This window comes from Cyprinodon variegatus, unplaced genomic scaffold (assembly GCF_000732505.1).
Source record: "Cyprinodon variegatus isolate N-32 unplaced genomic scaffold, C_variegatus-1.0 Scaffold684, whole genome shotgun sequence".
In the NCBI taxonomy this organism is placed as follows: domain Eukaryota; kingdom Metazoa; phylum Chordata; class Actinopteri; order Cyprinodontiformes; family Cyprinodontidae; genus Cyprinodon; species Cyprinodon variegatus.
Genome location: NW_015151137.1, coordinates 279,841 through 297,580, shown reverse-complemented (window position 1 = coordinate 297,580; position 17,740 = coordinate 279,841). Strand labels below are relative to the sequence as shown.

The window sequence follows — 17,740 nt, the reverse complement described above, 5'->3', positions numbered from 1 at the left end:
TCATGTGATTTTAAAGGGAAGAACTAGCACTACTATATATATATATATATATATATATATTGATTTTTTTTTTTTTTTTTTTTTTTTTTTTTTTAAGCACGCAATTATTCAGTTATATTATAGCAGGATGTAATTGAACAAAATTCACTGATGCTGTTCATTTCTGTTACAGAGCTGTTAGAGTTGCTAACTCTCCTCTAATGACTTGTTTTTTTTGCCCTTTTCATCCTGTCAACTCACCAGTTTGATGATCTTAATAAGAACCCAGTTATTGGTAGAAGAGGTCATAAGCTTGAAGAAAAGCGGGGCAAGAGACAAGTAGTTCTTGGGATTTCTTCTTGCCAGCTCACAAATAACATTAACCGCTGCTGACTGGACCCCTGAGAGAAGAAAGAAAATGCAATAAAAACGATTTAAAAAATACTAAAAAATTACCTATAAAATAATGTTTTATTCAAGTTGATTGTATATTTTTATGTGTATATTGTTTATCGTGAAAAAACTATAATAAGCAATAATGTGAGTTCAACCACCAAAAGCAAAACAAAAAATAAGAATCACTATTATGTTTAGCAGCTAAAACCATTGAACAGGTTAAAAAATGTAGAAAAGAGATATTTTACATCTTATACATTTCTGAGCTGCACAATTCAGTCTATTTTTTGTAAAGTAATTGAGTAACCCATTTATTTTCTAAATATTCTTCCTATGTTAGACACCTGGTGAAATAATGTTTTTTTTATAACAGAAACCTTAACGAAATATTAATAACGAATGCAAGTGTTGCAACTAATTGCTGAAAGAAGTTTCTATCCTTATAAACCATCAGAAATTTCTCTAAAGCAGGATTTAAACCTGGAAAAAAAGGTTTTCAAGTCATTTCAACATTTCATATCATGAAAGCACAGCCCTCATTTAGGGGTACCCCTTAGCTTTACGATTCAAAATATCGCATCACTGTTAATTCTAACAATAAAGCTGCATCAATTAACCGGAATTACCAAGTGTTTACTGTAATAAAATCCTGGCAAGATGAACTTGAAAAGACCTTACTGGTACAGGAAAATACAATTTTTTTTTTTTTCCATTTTGAACGAATAAACATGAACTGTACCACTGTGTCCACCCCATTCACCTCTAATAAGTGAACCAACAACAAACTTATGAATTAAGTCTTTCTGAACAACAAACTGTATACGTTTGTGGTCCAATACCTGGATCTGGGTCCTCCAGTTTCTCCTTGAGTCTTGGAAAAGCTGGGCGTAGAGATTCTGGGTACTTTAGAAACACCTTATACATGATCAGCACAGCTTTCTTCCTGATGTAGGGCTTTGTGTGGGACATCTAAAATAAAACAGTGAAGAGATGAAGGTGATTTTATTTAAATTAAAGAATTGTATTTCCTGGTCTCCTTTGAAATAAAGTAAAAGCCTCGAGGGAAATCGGATATCCAGGGGGACAAGGAAGAGGTCGATGGGATGAAAACTGTGGATAAACTTGACATTTTCTTTCTGACTCACCAGCGTCATGATGTCGTTAGCAAGATCACGAGCCAGATCAGGGGTAACAAAACAAGACAGGCCTGTTAGGGCAACACCTGTGTCGTACTGGTTGGGACTACTGAGATCCTGCGGGGAAAATAATAAAGAAAGTGAAATTTAAACAAACAGCTGATAAAAAAGCGGGAAGACATTTTAGATCAGACAGAGGCATGAACATCAAGATGCACAAAACAAGTGCTTCACTGACCTTTCGGATCTGATTGGTTGTTAGCATGATGACATCTGTGCTCTCATGAAAGCACTGCGAGGCTGCCAAGTAACCAATCCTCTGCAAGGAGAAGAGCAAACTTTCATCCATCCGCAGAAACATCAATGTTCACCCGTACAGCATAACTCCCAGGGAGGATTCAGAGAAGTCCTCCGATTTGAGATGTGCTTAGCCATGAAAAACAGTGCAGTCATACCTTGTATGTGAACTTTGAGGAACTCATGACTTCAACAATGTTGAAAGCAGCCCAGCTGACATCGTAGCCGAGCATCTGAAGCTGTAAACGGAGCAGACAGATACACTGGTATAAAAATCAGAGAAGGGGGGATTTATACTGTGTCTGAGACTAAAACAGAAACAATCAATGTAGTGTTAAAGGTGGTCAAATGAAGGGAGACTTTAATCAATCAATTTCTTTACTGTCAACTACAATTTGCATTGTAATCGAGATTTCAGTTTAAAGATCTTGATGCTTTCACAAACTACCAATATTTGCTTGTTCCTAATAGTGGTGAAATCTCCAGGTTTAAACAAGTACATAATAAAGTATTACCAGTAATCATGAGAAATGGTTCAGCCTAATGTTTTGTTAATTTTCTGCATCCGTTTGTATCATAGCTCTTTAATTATTAATCCATTAATATTCGTAATACTGACCAGAATGGGATTCTCTACTTTTTCATCTAAATAAAGAGCAGTATAGTCATCTTTATCGAGCAAGACAAAAGGAAACTGGCCTTTCTTCCTAGATGGTGCATGTACTCTCTTCTTACAGTTAAATCCACAATCATAGCGTATCCTGCTTGTTTTGTGTAGCAATGAATTCACTTTTTAAGCAGGCACTTAAAAACAAGCCTGCGGTCTTTTACCAAAAGAAGCCAGGAGGAAAAGGATTAAACTGCCAATTCTACACTATATGTGACAGGCAGGTGGGTGTAGGGAGTGAGGGATCTTACATAGGTGAGCTTGCACACAGCATTGGCCTTGACAGCAATGTTGTCTTGCTTGAGCTCCTGTTTGATCTCATCGATGCACGTGGAGATGTATTTGGCCTGAGGACAGACAAAGGAGTGGGCAAAAGAGAACAGACAAAAGCAGACACCAGATCAGATTAAGCAGAGCAATATCCGGAGTGGCACGTTTCTACTGAGCACCAGAAACCTGCTGTAACGACCCTGCTGGTGCTGCTGCTACTATCCAATCAACAGAGAAGCAACTCGGTCATTAGTTTCCACATCCATTCTCTTTTTTTTGTTGCTCTACTTTTGGCTTAGGGAGGCAGCTGAGTCATATATGAAACTGTAATCACAAACAATTGTATTGAAATACTTCAATAAAAAAACACCCTGCTTGAAAACAAAATTAAACCAGGTTAAACCAAAACTTTTTCCACTTGAGGAGTTCTGGATAGAACATACTGACAGATGAAAAAAAAAAAAAATTATATAAATATATATATATATATTTTTTTTTTAATCCTAAATGCAAAAGGTTTATAATTTTTTGTAATAATTTTGATATAATTACTCCTCTAAGTTGGTTGCTCAGTCAGGTAAAGGCATGTTTTACAGTCTTTATACTCCATTTAATGACTAATCAATTGCTAAATTAGTTGATGATTATTTCAATAATCGATTGATCCGATTGTTTCAGCCCTGTTCAAATTCTTTTTTTATTTTATAAATTAAAGTGGCACTCATTATCAATGCTAATATCAAATATGTTTATTTATAAAGCACATCAAATGGCTCAGGATAATGATGTATTTAACAGCATAACAAGTACTAAATATTGGTACAGCAGAGATTTAAAAAGATCTGTGCACCTCAGATATAATAAGCATTTATTAGCTTAGGAAAGCCGAATTAGAAAAGCCCAAATAAGTCTTGTTTTTCATGGAGCTTTCAGCAGAAATGAGAAGTGGAGCTCTGTAGTCCAACGACTTGAAAATAGCAGTAACATATAATCAGATAAATGTCCTGGGTGATTGTTGGCTTATTTCCATAACATATTTTCCTTTAACATTATGGGACAAAGCTGTGAAAAAATTATTATATGATTGACCTTTGATATTCTGTTATTGGCTTATTAAAAGCTATTTTATAATAGCAGGCTAATAAAGTCTGAGGTATTTAAGCTATAAACAATAATAACCTAGCTTAACACTTTAAATCTGTGATTATAATATGGATTACTAAAATAATCACCTTTGCTGAATAGTCTAGTTTATTTATATTCAACAATAAAAGCTACAACTACCTAAAAAAAATGTAAATAAATAGAACCTGAAAAGGACTTTCTAAATAGATAAAATACATTTTTCAGCTTAACAGGCTTTAATAACGTGTTTCACCAACAGAACATTTCACTCAGCAAAATGGGTTAAACAGAGTGAAACCTTTCATGGAAAAGACCCGTCAGCTATTGCTGAGAGGGGCAATCTCACAAAAAACAAACACATATAGCTGTGTGGAAGGCGCTGGTCATGTGTGCGCAGTCATGAGACAGCGAAGGGACAAGAGGGGAAGGAGGAGGTGGTGGTGGTTGTGAGTGTGTGTGTACACTTGTACTCACTGCAAGGAGAAGACATTTTGGTGCATTTTACTAAAGTGAGGTGTGGCTTTGGTTAGGGTAAGTGTCATGGTAAGGCTCTAGAACGGCTAGAAAAGGAATGGAAATGTAGATTAAAAGGATTTCTATCTCAGCTGGATTAGATATTCTCTAACTTGTTATGCGATGTGAAATCGTCCTCTCTTCTTCTGAAAGAACAAAAAGCTTTACATTTCTTCCTGCAGAAACTAAATAGTCCAACAGCTTCCTCACATAAAGTATCCCTTACTTATTCGCTCCGTTCAAAAGCCCGGACAGTGAAATGAATGAACTGTGTAAAAGAAAGCGCTCTCATGTGAAAGGCAAACAGAGAGCATGAAAAAGAAAAAAAAAAGTGGGCTGAGCAGAGTTAGCACACAGTCATGAGCACACAGAAACGGTATTAATATTTTAGCAAACTGTCCTCTGTTGACTGGGCAACGGGGATCTTTTCCGAGCGTCCCAGGTTAAGTTACAACTGATAGAGTCCAAAGCCATGATCCGAGTCAAGAGATCAAGCCTACACAGGCTCGAAGAACACCTTAATTCTGCTGGTTTAGTCGCCTTTCATGCCTTTCAAGATAGATGGTGAGGTGGGCAAATTTTAAAAGAAATCCACAGTCAGTTTAGATCATAGATGAGTATAGCTGGTTTTAAATGAATACAGCACTTATTCCACCTACCAACAAAACTGAGCATCTAAACATCTCCAGCAAGGCTAAACGTCAGCTGCACAACCTCGGCTTGAGCTCCTACTTTGCACATTGAGGAGTGACATGAATGATATCATGGATCAGGGGTCTTCGACATTTTCCAGGACCCCCAAACTGATGACGAGATGGAGGGGGACCCCGTAATTACATATATTGTATGAAATTGTGTTGTATCAAACTATAGTCCTATAGTCACTCTATTACAGATGAAGTAATGTAACAAAAGTAATTTCTCCCTGGGATTATTAGAGTATTTCTGGTTCTGATTCCCTGTTGATGGGACAGGTGTTGTGAATGAGGCAGTGTCCAGCTTGAAAGAGCTCATGTGTGTTGCTGAATGTGTGCATTGATGACTGAAAGACATCTTCTGCCTCCATTTATCTATTAACTACAGTGTGTTGAATTCATGTTAATGTGTATTTAAAGACATTTCAATTAGTTAAAAAATTGCAGGGGGGAATATATATTAAAAAGAATAGTCTGATCAACTAAAACCTTTCGACCCCCATGCAGTACCTCCGTGGACCCCTTAGGGGTCGCGGACCCCCTGTTGAAGACCTCCGTCATAGAGCATTGGGTTGGCCTACGTATGAAGTCAATAAATATAGCTTTAATGACAGATTATGTGTGTTAAAATATTTTTCCTGCTTTAAACAGCTTTGCTGTCGGTATATAGATATTAACCTTAAAGAGTTTATTTATCCAGGGTTGACAGAACTTAGATAATAAATAGATCAATATAAATCTGATGTGCTGAAAATGCGACGGGTCTCCGCAAGGTACAAAACACCGAAATGAGAAGTTGTCAACTTTTCTTAGCTTTTTCATTTAGACAAAAAATAAAAATAAAAATGCTATATCTTTATGTTTTTCAATGTATAGTGTTGCGGGTATTGGAGGCCCAGCTCTAAAGCCCAGTTCAGTAATCCTTTGGGGTGTTTTGATCTCATTCTGCTGAGCAGTAATTTCCTGGTAAACTGTGATTCATTCCCATCTTCCTCCAATAACTGTTTGCCAGCTGTCACGGTCAGCCTCCCAGTTTAAAACCTGACATGGTTCTAAAAGCTCCTTTGCAGCTTCCGTTTTGCAAACATAAAAATAATGATTTAGCTAAGCTAACGCAGCGACATAAAGCAGCAGAATGTGTCCAGTTACCAGCTAACCGCTGACTCAAACGGCTGGGCTAATGTTAACTTACCCACAGTTAGCCGTTATCGCTGGTTAGCTAGTATAACGGTGATGCTAAAATGAACTGAATTATAAAAACACTGCTGAATATGGGATTCTGATTTTTTTCGGATAGCAGAGTGTGCTCGTTTTACCTCATCCTCCTTATGGTTCCTAATGCCACGTACTAAATCCTGGAGGTTTTTATCGAACATCCGATCGATGCTCCCTTTGACAATCTTCAAAGCCATGTCTGCCGGGGACTTGCGCCGTTTTTCTCCGTCCCGTGGGCCAGGCGCCTTGCAGACAGGGTCCCTCTGGGTGCCGAGCGACTGACCGGGCTAGTTTATCATCCACCCAGCGGAGTCAGCGGTCCGCTACAGTCTACCGAGCCCGGGTGGGTAGGTGAAAGCTGCTGAGGCCGGACTGAGCTGTGCAGAGACGCTGGCAATGGATCAGCGTAGGAAATGGCTGACAAAATGGCGTCTGGAGTCAGCTGACTGGAGTGTTGAAGGTTCAGATGTGGAAGTCAGTGGAATTAAAGGTCCAGAGCCCTTTATTTACAAATCGACATTTAATATTTATGAGAACATGCGAAACGAGCACATCTCTCAAGAGACAAACTAAATATTCTTTAATTAATTAACTATAATAAATAAATAAATACATAAACACTCACACATACACAAACAATATATATATATATATATATATATATATATATAATTACATATATATTTATGTACATATATATAATAAAAATAAAAACCCCTCTCCCTTTTTCTCCTCCAAGCTTGGGTCCTTTACCTTAGTCCTGGGAGCTGGAGGGCTCCTTGCAGTATTCTATTCCTACAACTGCACTTTTCTAGATGTCTGATGTACTTGCAGGGATCTGCTGTAACCACTCCTCCAGTTTCGGGGTTCACTGCCCCTAGTGCCCCAATGACCACGGGTACCACTGATGCCTTGACCTTCCAGGTTTTCTCCAGCTCTTCTCTGAGCCCCTGGTATTTCTCGAGTTTTTTCTCATGTTCTTTTTTCCTGATGTTGCAGTCACTTGATATTGCTTTGTCAACCACAACGACTTTCCTCTCCTTTTTGTCCACTACCACAATGTCCGGTTGGTTTGCCATTACCAGTCAGTTTGTTTCTGTCTGGAACTTCCACAGGATCTTTGCTTGGTCATTCTCTACCCTCTTTGGAGGTGTTTCCCACTTTGACCTTGCGGTTTCCAGCCCATACTCTTCACAGATGTTCCTGTATACTATTTCAGATACTATTCCTTGGTTATGGCACTCCATAGGTTTTCCCTACCAGCATCTTACACCCTGCAGTTATGTGCTGGATTGTTTCAGGGGCCTTTTTGCACAGTCTGTACATGGGGTCTAGTCTGGTGAGGTAGATCTGGGCCTCTACTGCTCTGGTGCTTAGGACCTGCTCCTGTGCAGCCATGATGAGTGCATCTGTGCTGTCCTTCAGTCTGACTCTGTCCAGCCATTGGTAGAATTTCCTTATATATTCCACTTCGGTTATGTTTCAATGGTACATCTCGTGCAGGGGCTTGTCCTCCACTGACGGAACCTCCAGAGACATTCACTGAGCATGGATTTGGGGTACCTTCCTTGCATGGTTGGGAGCTTTTGTATCTTAATATCTGTGGCCTTTATCTCATCCTTTGGCCAGCTTATTATTCCTGCAGGGTATTTGATTATTGGTAGATTGTAGCTATTCATTGCCCGAGACTTATTCTTGCCATTGAGCTGGCTCCTTAGGAGCTGCCTCACACGCTGGAGGTATTTGGCTGTAGCTGCTCTCCTTTTCACCTCTTCCGAGGTTGCCATTTGCTTGTGGGATTCCGAGGTACTTGTAACTGTCCAAAATGTCTGCTATTGTGTATGTATATACATACATACATATATATGGGTGCATGTATTTATTTTTACCAATGCGTTTATAGAAAGTAGCCATGAAATTGGAATCAGAAGTTAGAATCTTACCCTGATTTTGAGGAAAAACAGCATAAACAGAATAAATATTTTCATTTTAATCCCTGTATATTTAAATTGTTTTAGTAGATTAACAGTTAAAATGAACCCCAAACGTTTATAGTGTTGTTTTCTTTTATGCAGACGTGAGATACATTTTATGCTTAAGACAGAAAATTTGTTTACTTAAAAAGCTAATTATTTTTCTTAAAAATCCATATTTTAAAATATTGAGTAAGGTCTAAAAACAAACAGATCAATTTTTTATGACACCTTTTATTAATTTTTATCAAAGCAATTATGAAAAAGTGCTGAATATACTTGAATTATCCAGGTTCAAAATATAGCCATATATTAAAAATTCAAGAAATTGTCAGCTGCTCATCGGTTAGCAGCCCTGCCATTTGTCACATCCATGGTACCGTTATCAATAGAAAAGAGGCAGTGAGCAAAATCATGCTGAGATTTTTATTCAAGTCTCAACTACATTATAGAAACGCTTTAACAATTTACATAGCACTAAAAACACATGTATGCACATAGAAAAAAAAAATGTCAAAAAAAGGCTGCAGCTACATGAGATCTCCATGGCTTTCGAGTTTCTTTTCCCAATTCATCTTGATCCACTGAAAGCAGACACTAAGGAGGAGATTACATGGTGCTTAATGACACAGTAATCATTTTTAAAGACAAAACTGTGATCCTATGAGAAAAAAAGGCAATAAAAAGGAGGTGGACCTCAGTTAGAAAACAGCTTTTTAGTGGCTCTTTACGTTGTCAGGCTTTATTGACTGGATTTTGACCAGATACTTAAATACTTAACATAAAGGACTCACAAACAGTACTGTACCACTCAGGCAACGCCACACACACATAGACAAGAGGCCTTGGTGATGTTTAGCAGGCTTTATAAAACGAAGCGGAAATATGTAAAAGTGTAAAGAAAAATCTTAAGAGAAAGAGATGACCCATTTCTCTCGCAGTCTTCCCGGTCTCGCTTTAAAAATATGTGCTCTTCAATTCATTCTCTTTACAAGAACCTAAAAACAAAAATGATTTTGTCTAAGATCCGTAGGCAGTTTGAAAGTGTGACGTTGGTAGACGCATGATGAAACAGGAGCTGGAGTTTCAGCAAAACATTAAACAAAATGAGAGGTAAAACAGTTAAAAGAAACGGTTAATTTAGCAATGAGAAACAATGGACCGAACGGCTTGAGTGGATGGTTTTTTTTTTTCTTTACTTCGATAAGTGTACCACAAAAAAGTCCAAAGCATCAAATATCTTTGTAACAGGTGCTGGAGGAAATGCTAGGTGCGTGCTGCGCTGCTGCTGAGCCAGTAGCGGTGTCTGATCGTCAGAGGCCACCATCTTTTAGCACTTGGTCCGCTGCCGGGGGTTGTAGAGAGTCTTTTAAGTTTCTACAGCTGCCGGTTCTGGCTCTGCTGAGACAGAGCCGTCCGCTTCCTCGTATGTGGGCGTTTGTAGTTGAGCTGGGCTGTCTGAGCTGGGCCTAGGGAGAAAACATTGCAGTGGCAGCCTCTTCAAAATAAAGCAATGCATTAAAGACAAAAAAAAAAAAAAAAAAAAAAAGAGGGTTTGATGCTGACCTGTTTGGACTTGAACCTGGACCATCATCATTCTCCTCCCTCATGGGCGTTTTAGGGTTTTCTACTTCCTCTGCTTCACCTTTTTTCTGCTCCGATTCGCCATTCACTGGTGTCGATTCTACGGCAGAACAGTTGAGATTCAGAACCGGTTGCATTCAGACTAAAAGCCAATCTGAAATGATAAAGCCTCACCAGTGTTTTGTGACTGCTTTTCACTATCGTCAGTTTCTTTGTTCTCCGTCTTCGGTTTAGCTGCCAGCTCTGGTTTTCCCACGAAGCGAAGTTTTAGCTTGTTGTAGACTTCGCTGGCCTTCTCCATGACTGCAGCGCTAGCTTTATAACGCCGAATCTGAGAAATCAGCATTTTGGGCTTTAATTAACGACTAAAAAGAGTCAAACTGCACATGGAAATATTCAAAAATGGACCCAACTCTACAAATGCATACAAATATACACATGCAAAGCTAAAATAGAATAAAAAAATGAAATGCAAACATTATGAAAAACACTGCATACCCTGTTGAAAGCAGATATTTACATCCTTTTAATAAAAAAACAGAGCCTTTCTGTCCTCAACCGTCCAAATGAACGCTCAGTTTAGAGGTTAGTTTGGAAAAACAAAACTTTGTTTGCTAAATGTTTGAAAAAAAAATCTTAAATTTAAAAAAATTTTAATTTGTTTAACCATTCTTTAAATTCAGAAGTTTTTATACATTTCTTGGTTTGCAGAGTTGACTTTAAACTGCATGACTAAATACAAACATTTTTCTACAAACGTCCAACAATAGTTTGCTTCAGCTTGGGTCCATTTCTCCTGAGAAAACTTAAAGTCATGGCTTAAAGTCATGTTGGTAGTAAGGCTGCCTCATCCATACATGTCTTTTAATGTTTGATCACACATTTCTAAGGAACCAAACCCAAAGAAAGCAAAGACTTTGTTATTCTTAAGCCAATGCTACTAATTACTGTGTGCCAGAAGTGTTTATTTCTTAAGCACACCATTGCGTCTTGTTCTTTCTTCATGAGGTTGCCAGTTCTTCATGGCTGGCACGATGGTCACAGCTTAAGAGCTTCCATCTTTTTCCCTTTTCTGGGTTTATGACCCTCCCCCAATTTATTTTAATTATAAAACAAAAAGACATTTCTACAAATGCTAAATTTAATTTTCTCATTGTTTCATTAAGCTTCTTGTGCTCCTTTTAGAGTAATGGCTTCTTCATCTGCAAGTGAGCAGCATCACAAAATCTGTTGCTTTTGTTTTCAGGTTGATGCACATTTTATGTTACATACAACTTTGCAGATTTATTTTCAATTAATGATAATGAAATGCTGCAAGATTGATGCTTTGTCTTAAAATGCATCAGCAAGGATCTGTAAATCCATTAAAAATATTAAGAACAAAATAAAAACTAAAAACTCATACACTTTAAGGATATAAAAATGATTAAGGTTATCCTAATAGACCATTAACAAGTGAAGTATTTCATTCGATGTCTGGCATTAAAAAACAAAACGCGATCAGTATCCCTGTCTGTAAATATTATGTTTCAGATGGATATTTATTAAAAGTTATTTGCAGAATAAATTAGAATCTAGAAAATTATCAAAAAGGTAGAGAGAGGAAAGAAGAACCTTTTTTAGTGTGGCAATGACTTCAGCGTTTTTATGGAGAATCTGGCTGGTGACTGGGATACTTTCAAGCTCTTCAAGTGCTTTTAGACAACGGTCAATGTCCTGAAATACAACAAAAATGTCCAACAGTTAATGATTCCTAGCAACTCAAAGGTATAAAAGAGATGGTCTTTTATGTCACTTACTGGGTTGTCCACTTTAAGTGCAAATTTTATATCTGTATGGAGCTTCTGTAGCCTTTCCTCTGGTGATGGCTCTAGATATTGACACACAAAAACACAAAACATAAAGAAAATTGAAGCATCCTAATTCCAAAACATTATACATTTTTCAAAGCAAATAGACTCTAATTGGGGTCTAATCTGAACTTTAATGGAACTATTCAAACAAACATAGAGGATTGTTCTAAATCACAGCAGCCCAGTGTCCTGCAACTCTAGTTCTGTCTTTGCTTTAAACACCCCAATCAAATCATCAGCTCATCCAAAGGACTGAGGAAAACTTGGCTGCATACTAAGCAGATATTTCAGCCATTTGATTAAGCCACATTGGATCAGGAACTATCTATACTGGCTCTTGGGGATTTGAGTTTGAAACCCCTGTTAAGGGGCTCCTTACAAAAGCATCCTAAACACCCCCAAAACATTAAAGGTTTTATGCATGCAGATTCAACACCATGAGGCCACCAATACATCACAAACATGAGTGTATGTTCCTTCCCTGCGCCCTTGGCTTTGTTTTCGATTAGCCTTTTATCCTCTGCCATTCTCACGTCTGGCTCTGTTCCTGCTCACTTTTGTAAATTTATGTGTTCAGCTTGATTCTCAGTTTAGTTTTTTCATCTTACATCTACATATATTTTGCACAAGGGAAGAAAAGGAATCAGCTGTGGGACTCATCTGACAAAAGCACAATTTTCCACTGGTTTCTAGAGTCCTTTCAAAGCTCTCGGGGAAAAAAAAAAGGAACATCTTATGGCTTCTTGTTGTCAAGAAGTTTTTTTTTTTTTTGCAATGCACATTTTAGATATTTGTCCTGTCCACAAATTCTTCCATTGGCAGCTCATTTATGGGCATCTTGACTGCTTCTCTGATTATCTTAGTGGATGATGATCTTTTGGTAGGTTAGCATTTGTGTCAAATAGGATTAAATGGATCGAGTTTGTTGAGGCTCGGGATACATTTTTAAAACCTAGCTGTGCTGTAAATTTCTGCTTAACTATTAATTCTGAAAGTTTTCAGGATGCAGTTTGTTCACCATTGTTTTCAAAATCCACTGAGGCTTTCACAGAACTACTACTACGATAAAACCTCAAACAGATTACTAATAAGGTGGCTCTTAGAGGCAGTTGCTAGCAATGGATTTTATTTAATAGTAAAGAGGATAGAGGTTTGTGTTTTCAACAAAATAAAACTAAATAAAGTTCCAAGGGAAATCTATAAAAACACTTTATAAGAAGAATCTACAGCTGTTGAGTCAAGCAGAGTGTTTGTGCAGGTGAGGGCTTCTGACCTTTTTTCTTTTCCACCTTCTTCTCTGGAGGTCTCTCCGGTTTGCGTCTTGGTTTTTCAGGCTTAGATCTAAGTCAGGAAGAACGCCATGATCACTGTCCTTTAATATTTAATCAGGTTCATCTAATGACATTTGCATTCTGTGGCCTGTTGCCGTTCTGTTCACCTTGCTCTGGACTTCTCCTCTGCTCGTCTGGCTTTCTTCTCTTTTAGCTCCTTCTCTTTTCTTTCTTTTCTTTCCTTTTCTTTCTTTATTCTGGTCTTCTGTTTGTCTACCTTCTTTGGCGGCTTTTTCACCTGTTGTCAAAAATACACAAGCACAAACTATAGCGCCATGAAAGGAGGTTAGATACGTGGAGATTCCTAAATGAAACGTACCTCCATCGGAGGAGGAGAATCAGAGTCTGAGGGTGCAGGGATTGGAGGCGGAGGGGGTTTCTTGGACTTCTTCAGTGGGTGATCGTCTACACCTTCGTCGGAGCTGCTACTGCTGTCGCTCTCGCTCCCTTTTTTGCCCTTATCCTTCTCTTTTTTCTTTTTTTCCTCTTCCTCCTTCTCTCGCTCACGCAGCCGGCGAAGCTCCTCTGCCTCCTCCTTTTTCCGCCGCTCCTCAAGCTCCCGTCGGCGCTCCTCATCTCGTTTTTTCCATTCACTGATGCGGTCGGGTTCACTGTCACTGTATGTAGAGGGGACGCTATTAAAGAACTGAGCTTTTGTTGACATAAACAAAAAAATTAGGCATGTGAGAAGAGATTAAAAAAAAGCAAGAAGTTAGAGCAGTTGACCTGTCACTGCTGGACGATGACGACGGCGCTCGTTTGACTGGGGCAGGTTTGGGTTTTCTTGCTCGAGGCTTTGGAGCTGCCTTCTCTGTGAATCAAGAGAAACAAGCACGTAATAAATATCTGAATGCAAATTGACAAGGAAGAACAGGGATGAAGGTGCGGTCAGAAGAAGCACCTTTCTTGCGAGGCTGTGGTCCTTTACGGGGAGGTGGATCAGACTCGGACTCGGATTTTGAGCCGGACTGGGACTCTGAGCCGGACAGAGCTGGCCGAGGTTTCTCATCCTCAGAATCGCTGTCTGCTACTTTCTTCTCTGACCCTGATCCTGATTCTGAATCTGAGTCAGAAGAACCTTTCTGAAGGATCCGAGAGAATGGGACAGAGAGCAAATTGATTGATTTAAAACACAAAATAAACAGACAATAACGTGTGAAAAGGGATTAATGCTTCACCTTTTTCTTCCCTCTGCCTCCTGCTTTTTTTCCTCCTCGTCCTACAGATTTCTTCTCTGGAGTAAAATCCTGTTGAATGGCAAATTAAAGCTAAACTCAGAGAACTGCTATATGCAGTAGCAGCCATTCAAAATAGCCCTCCCTAGTCAAAAGCCAGTCAATTGGCAGCAGAATCCCTTCAAACTTTCAGCCACTGGCCTTCTCATGGACGAGCATATTTTTCTCCACCCTTTCACTAAATTACAGGATCCGACCAGGAGATAACGCTTCTCTTTATATCTTTTTGTCCACAAATCATGACAGAAAGAATATTTTAGATGTTTAATAGGGAATTGTAGGGGACCAGCCAAGGGACCATCAAGCAAAGTGGGGACATTTTGAATGGCTACTACTGTATGATCGTCGTACGGTGGGATCTACATTTTGCAAAAATGACCTTGTCACTGTTTTTGCCAGAGTCGGACTCTGAAGCTGTCGGATCTGACTCGGAGGGAGATCCGCTCTCCTCTTCGGCTCGATCACTGGACGATCCTCGCGGCTTTTTTGGGGGAGGTGGCCGCTTCAAAACAAACAAACAAACAAACAAAACAAAAAAAAAAATAGGGAAGAGTTATCTTTTATTTGACTTTTCACCAAAGTATAAACTTGCCTGCTATGCTTCTTCTTGTGGATAATCTTCTATAAGCAATTCAATTGTGCCCGAAATGTTTTCATTTTTTGACTCAAAGCCTCTTTTGCTTTAGCTTAGCGACATCACCAAAGCAAATGATATACCTTAGGAGCCGGCGGCTTTCGCTTTGTCCCGCCTCCCCTCCCTCTGTTGTCACTCCCAGATTCTGACTCCTCATCACTGCTGGACTCCGCCTTTTGGGGTATCGGGGCCTCTTCATCGTCATCTTCCTCCTCACTTCCTCCTGCTGCTTCGTTAGCCTCACTGTCCGATGAGCTAGCCTGCTACAGAAACATCACAATCAAAGCATTAACTGACATTTCCTTGCAATAATAACCCAGTCAAACTTTACATCATATCTAAAACTTCTAAGAATCTTTTTCCAGATGGACAGTCAGTGTTGAGCAGTAGATGGCGACCACTTTTGAGGTATAACAAAGTTTTAAAAAGCTACAAATCACTCATTCTGGTCCTACAATGTAACATCTTTTTAATCAGATGTCGGAGAGATAAACAGAATGTCGTCAACCAAATCATACATATATTATTTTGACAGAAGTAGAAACAAATACTACACTTTAAACATTTATTTAACATTATTTATATGAATATGATACTTTTTTTAAACAAAGTTATCATAAAGGGTCTGCTCAGCATTTTAGAACCCTTTCTTAAAAAATAAAAAATATCAGAGGAAATCTTAACTTTTTAAATTAGCAGCTGACTTACAGCAGGCGGGGCACTATAAGAGGCATGTGGGTTGTTCTGGATCTCCCATAAACCTTCATTGAATCCCTTCCTTTTGTTGGGCTTGCCGTAGCGATCGCTGTATTTTTCATATGGGAATAGGTCTTTCGCTGCAAGGAATGCTCTGCACCACAGAAAAAAGAAAGTTTGAAGTTACTGCATTACTGCAAAACAGGCAGGATGTTTGCATTCAGAAAAAGAACTGTTTATTTTCTGCACAGTTTCTATCTTAGTAACTTAAATAACACGCTGCTGAATTTTGCACATCTCTGATGTTGGCACTATTTTCAAATATCCGTTACTCTAAACATGCCCATAGCTGTATATTGGTTATTTATTCTCCAGGTGCACAGTTTTTTATTGTCAAAACACTTTACAGTACAGAATTTCATATTTTATCTTTTAATACTTCACTATTATGTTATTCTTATACATTTTTAAGGCCCACATTTGGGTATAAGTTTTTTTCTATAATCTTTTGCTGCTGTAAACACCAGAATTTCCCCATTATGGGACAATAAAAGGATATTTTTTCTATTCTATTCTGTTGTATTATACCAAGAAAGACATGGGAATGGGATATTCTGCCCCCTGCTGCTGGGCTTGTGTACTGCTTGTGCCATCTTCTCAGAAACTGTCAAGGCATGTCTTTGTTTTCACCATTAAAACTCAATTTACACAAATAATACAGCCACACGCCTTCAAGAGTCAGAAGGTTCAGGTAACAAAAGTGCACCCCTTTTCCCCTTCAGTCACAAAAACTGATCATCTGATCTTTTAATAACATTCTCTTAATTCATAAAAACAATCAACAGAACTCTCTTCATGTTTTCACCCACAAATTCTTACTGTACAGTTCTGATTGCTAACTAGCTGTCATTTTGTGACTATTTCTACATGCAAATGCAAAATAAAGAGAAAACAATTCAAATATGAGGCTAAATATAAATGCTAAGATTTCCATAAAAGCCATCTGTGTTGAATGCTGCACTCACGTTTCATGTGTCCCAAAGAAGAAAATAGGGATTTTATTGGGGGGTGGTTTCACAGCACCATCAGCCACATCTTCGATCTGTAACCAAGACAAAACATCCAAGCAACAACTCAGACATCCCTCTGCCATGTCAAAAAAACAGCATTCATGACACGGTATGATGAAAAGGAGCCAAGATAAATATGCTTTTACTCCATAAAGGGGGGTTTATGATCCAGGAAACAAGCTTCGGTTATCTCAAACGTCATTTTCAAATTAACAACGGTAGCTCCGCTTGTGTTTTCCTTGCAGTATAACATGGTAATTTCCCCGCTTTAACCTAGACTGAATGGCTTTATAATTAAGCAAATTATAGCATACACAGAATAAGTTATATATGTGTTTTTCAACGTGTGTTGGATATTGATTAGATACCCTGAGAGGCTTCCACAGCGTCCCATGCAGAGCCACCCACCCCCTCCTCCTCCTCCTCCGGCTGCTTACTTACCCTAGCTGGCCAGTGGGGGTATCCCTTCATTTTAGCGAAGACCAGGTCTCCGGCCTGGAAGTTGTGCGGCATTGTCCCACCTCTCCTTGCAGCCTGGGTGTTAAAAGCGTTACGTTTTCAATTTGCTGTCTGTGTCTCTCTTGGTCTGATGTTTTCAGGTTGACACGAAACCTGGAAACGATGGAATCAGCTAACGAGCTAGCTGCATTCTCACCGATCTCTGGTGTTACCGCGAGAAGAGAATGCGAGAAGAGAAGAGACGATGCGCAGCGGCTACTTCCGCAAAGGGAAAACCTTTTTCCTTCAAAATAAAATATGTAGGTTTTAAAACAATTATAGGGACTATGTTTATTTTCTGAAGTAGAACTTAACATAATCATTTTAAACAATGTAACAATGGGTAGTTTTTGACAGGGGGCAAAAGCACTGAAAGAATACACTGTAAAAATAATATTTTTTTCTTGAAAAATGTCTATTTTACCTCGACTGAGCGGGTAGATAAGAGCATTTACTAATGGAATAAGATGATTTACATTTAACATAGAAAAAATCTCAGCTATATAATTATGTAAATATCTTCCTTTTGCTGCTCCGTTTAAGGCAAAATATGCTTATATTAATATATTTTAA

The 17,740-nt window shown here is 38.6% G+C and overlaps 2 protein-coding genes across 8 annotated transcripts in view; both read right to left on the bottom strand.

Moving 5' to 3' along the window:
• ap3d1 (adaptor related protein complex 3 delta 1 subunit) overlaps positions 1-6,705 on the bottom strand; it is a 29,646-nt gene extending 22,941 nt beyond the window's left edge. For all 6 annotated transcript variants that reach the window (XM_015394421.1, XM_015394422.1, XM_015394424.1 and 3 more), the window contains exons 1-7: positions 6,395-6,705; positions 2,727-2,822; positions 1,967-2,047; positions 1,750-1,830; positions 1,521-1,628; positions 1,215-1,344; positions 241-380 (exon numbers count right to left, since the gene is read on the bottom strand). In XM_015394421.1, coding sequence (XP_015249907.1) covers positions 241-380; positions 1,215-1,344; positions 1,521-1,628; positions 1,750-1,830; positions 1,967-2,047; positions 2,727-2,822; positions 6,395-6,490 — 732 coding nt within the window. In that variant the 5' untranslated portion in view covers positions 6,491-6,705. The remainder of the gene's footprint in view (positions 1-240; positions 381-1,214; positions 1,345-1,520; positions 1,629-1,749; positions 1,831-1,966; positions 2,048-2,726; positions 2,823-6,394) is intronic.
• A 1,973-nt stretch (positions 6,706-8,678) lies between these two features.
• LOC107097324 (hepatoma-derived growth factor-related protein 2) lies at positions 8,679-17,366 on the bottom strand. Of its 2 annotated transcripts, none has more exons than XM_015394441.1 (16): positions 17,111-17,366; positions 16,625-16,701; positions 15,612-15,753; positions 14,987-15,166; positions 14,649-14,771; positions 14,213-14,281; positions 13,936-14,116; positions 13,761-13,845; positions 13,354-13,651; positions 13,142-13,272; positions 12,977-13,044; positions 11,650-11,720; positions 11,465-11,566; positions 10,025-10,181; positions 9,833-9,950; positions 8,679-9,735 (listed from the first exon to the last, which is right to left on the bottom strand). In XM_015394441.1, the coding sequence occupies exons 1-16, from the start codon at positions 17,180-17,182 to the stop codon at positions 9,636-9,638; spliced, it is 1,974 nt and encodes a 657-aa protein (XP_015249927.1). In that variant the 5' UTR covers positions 17,183-17,366; the 3' UTR covers positions 8,679-9,635. The 2 variants fall into 2 exon arrangements, with proteins under 2 accessions (XP_015249927.1, XP_015249928.1); XM_015394442.1 differs by having other exon boundaries at positions 14,987-15,163.
• Between the last annotated feature and the right edge of the window lie 374 nt (positions 17,367-17,740).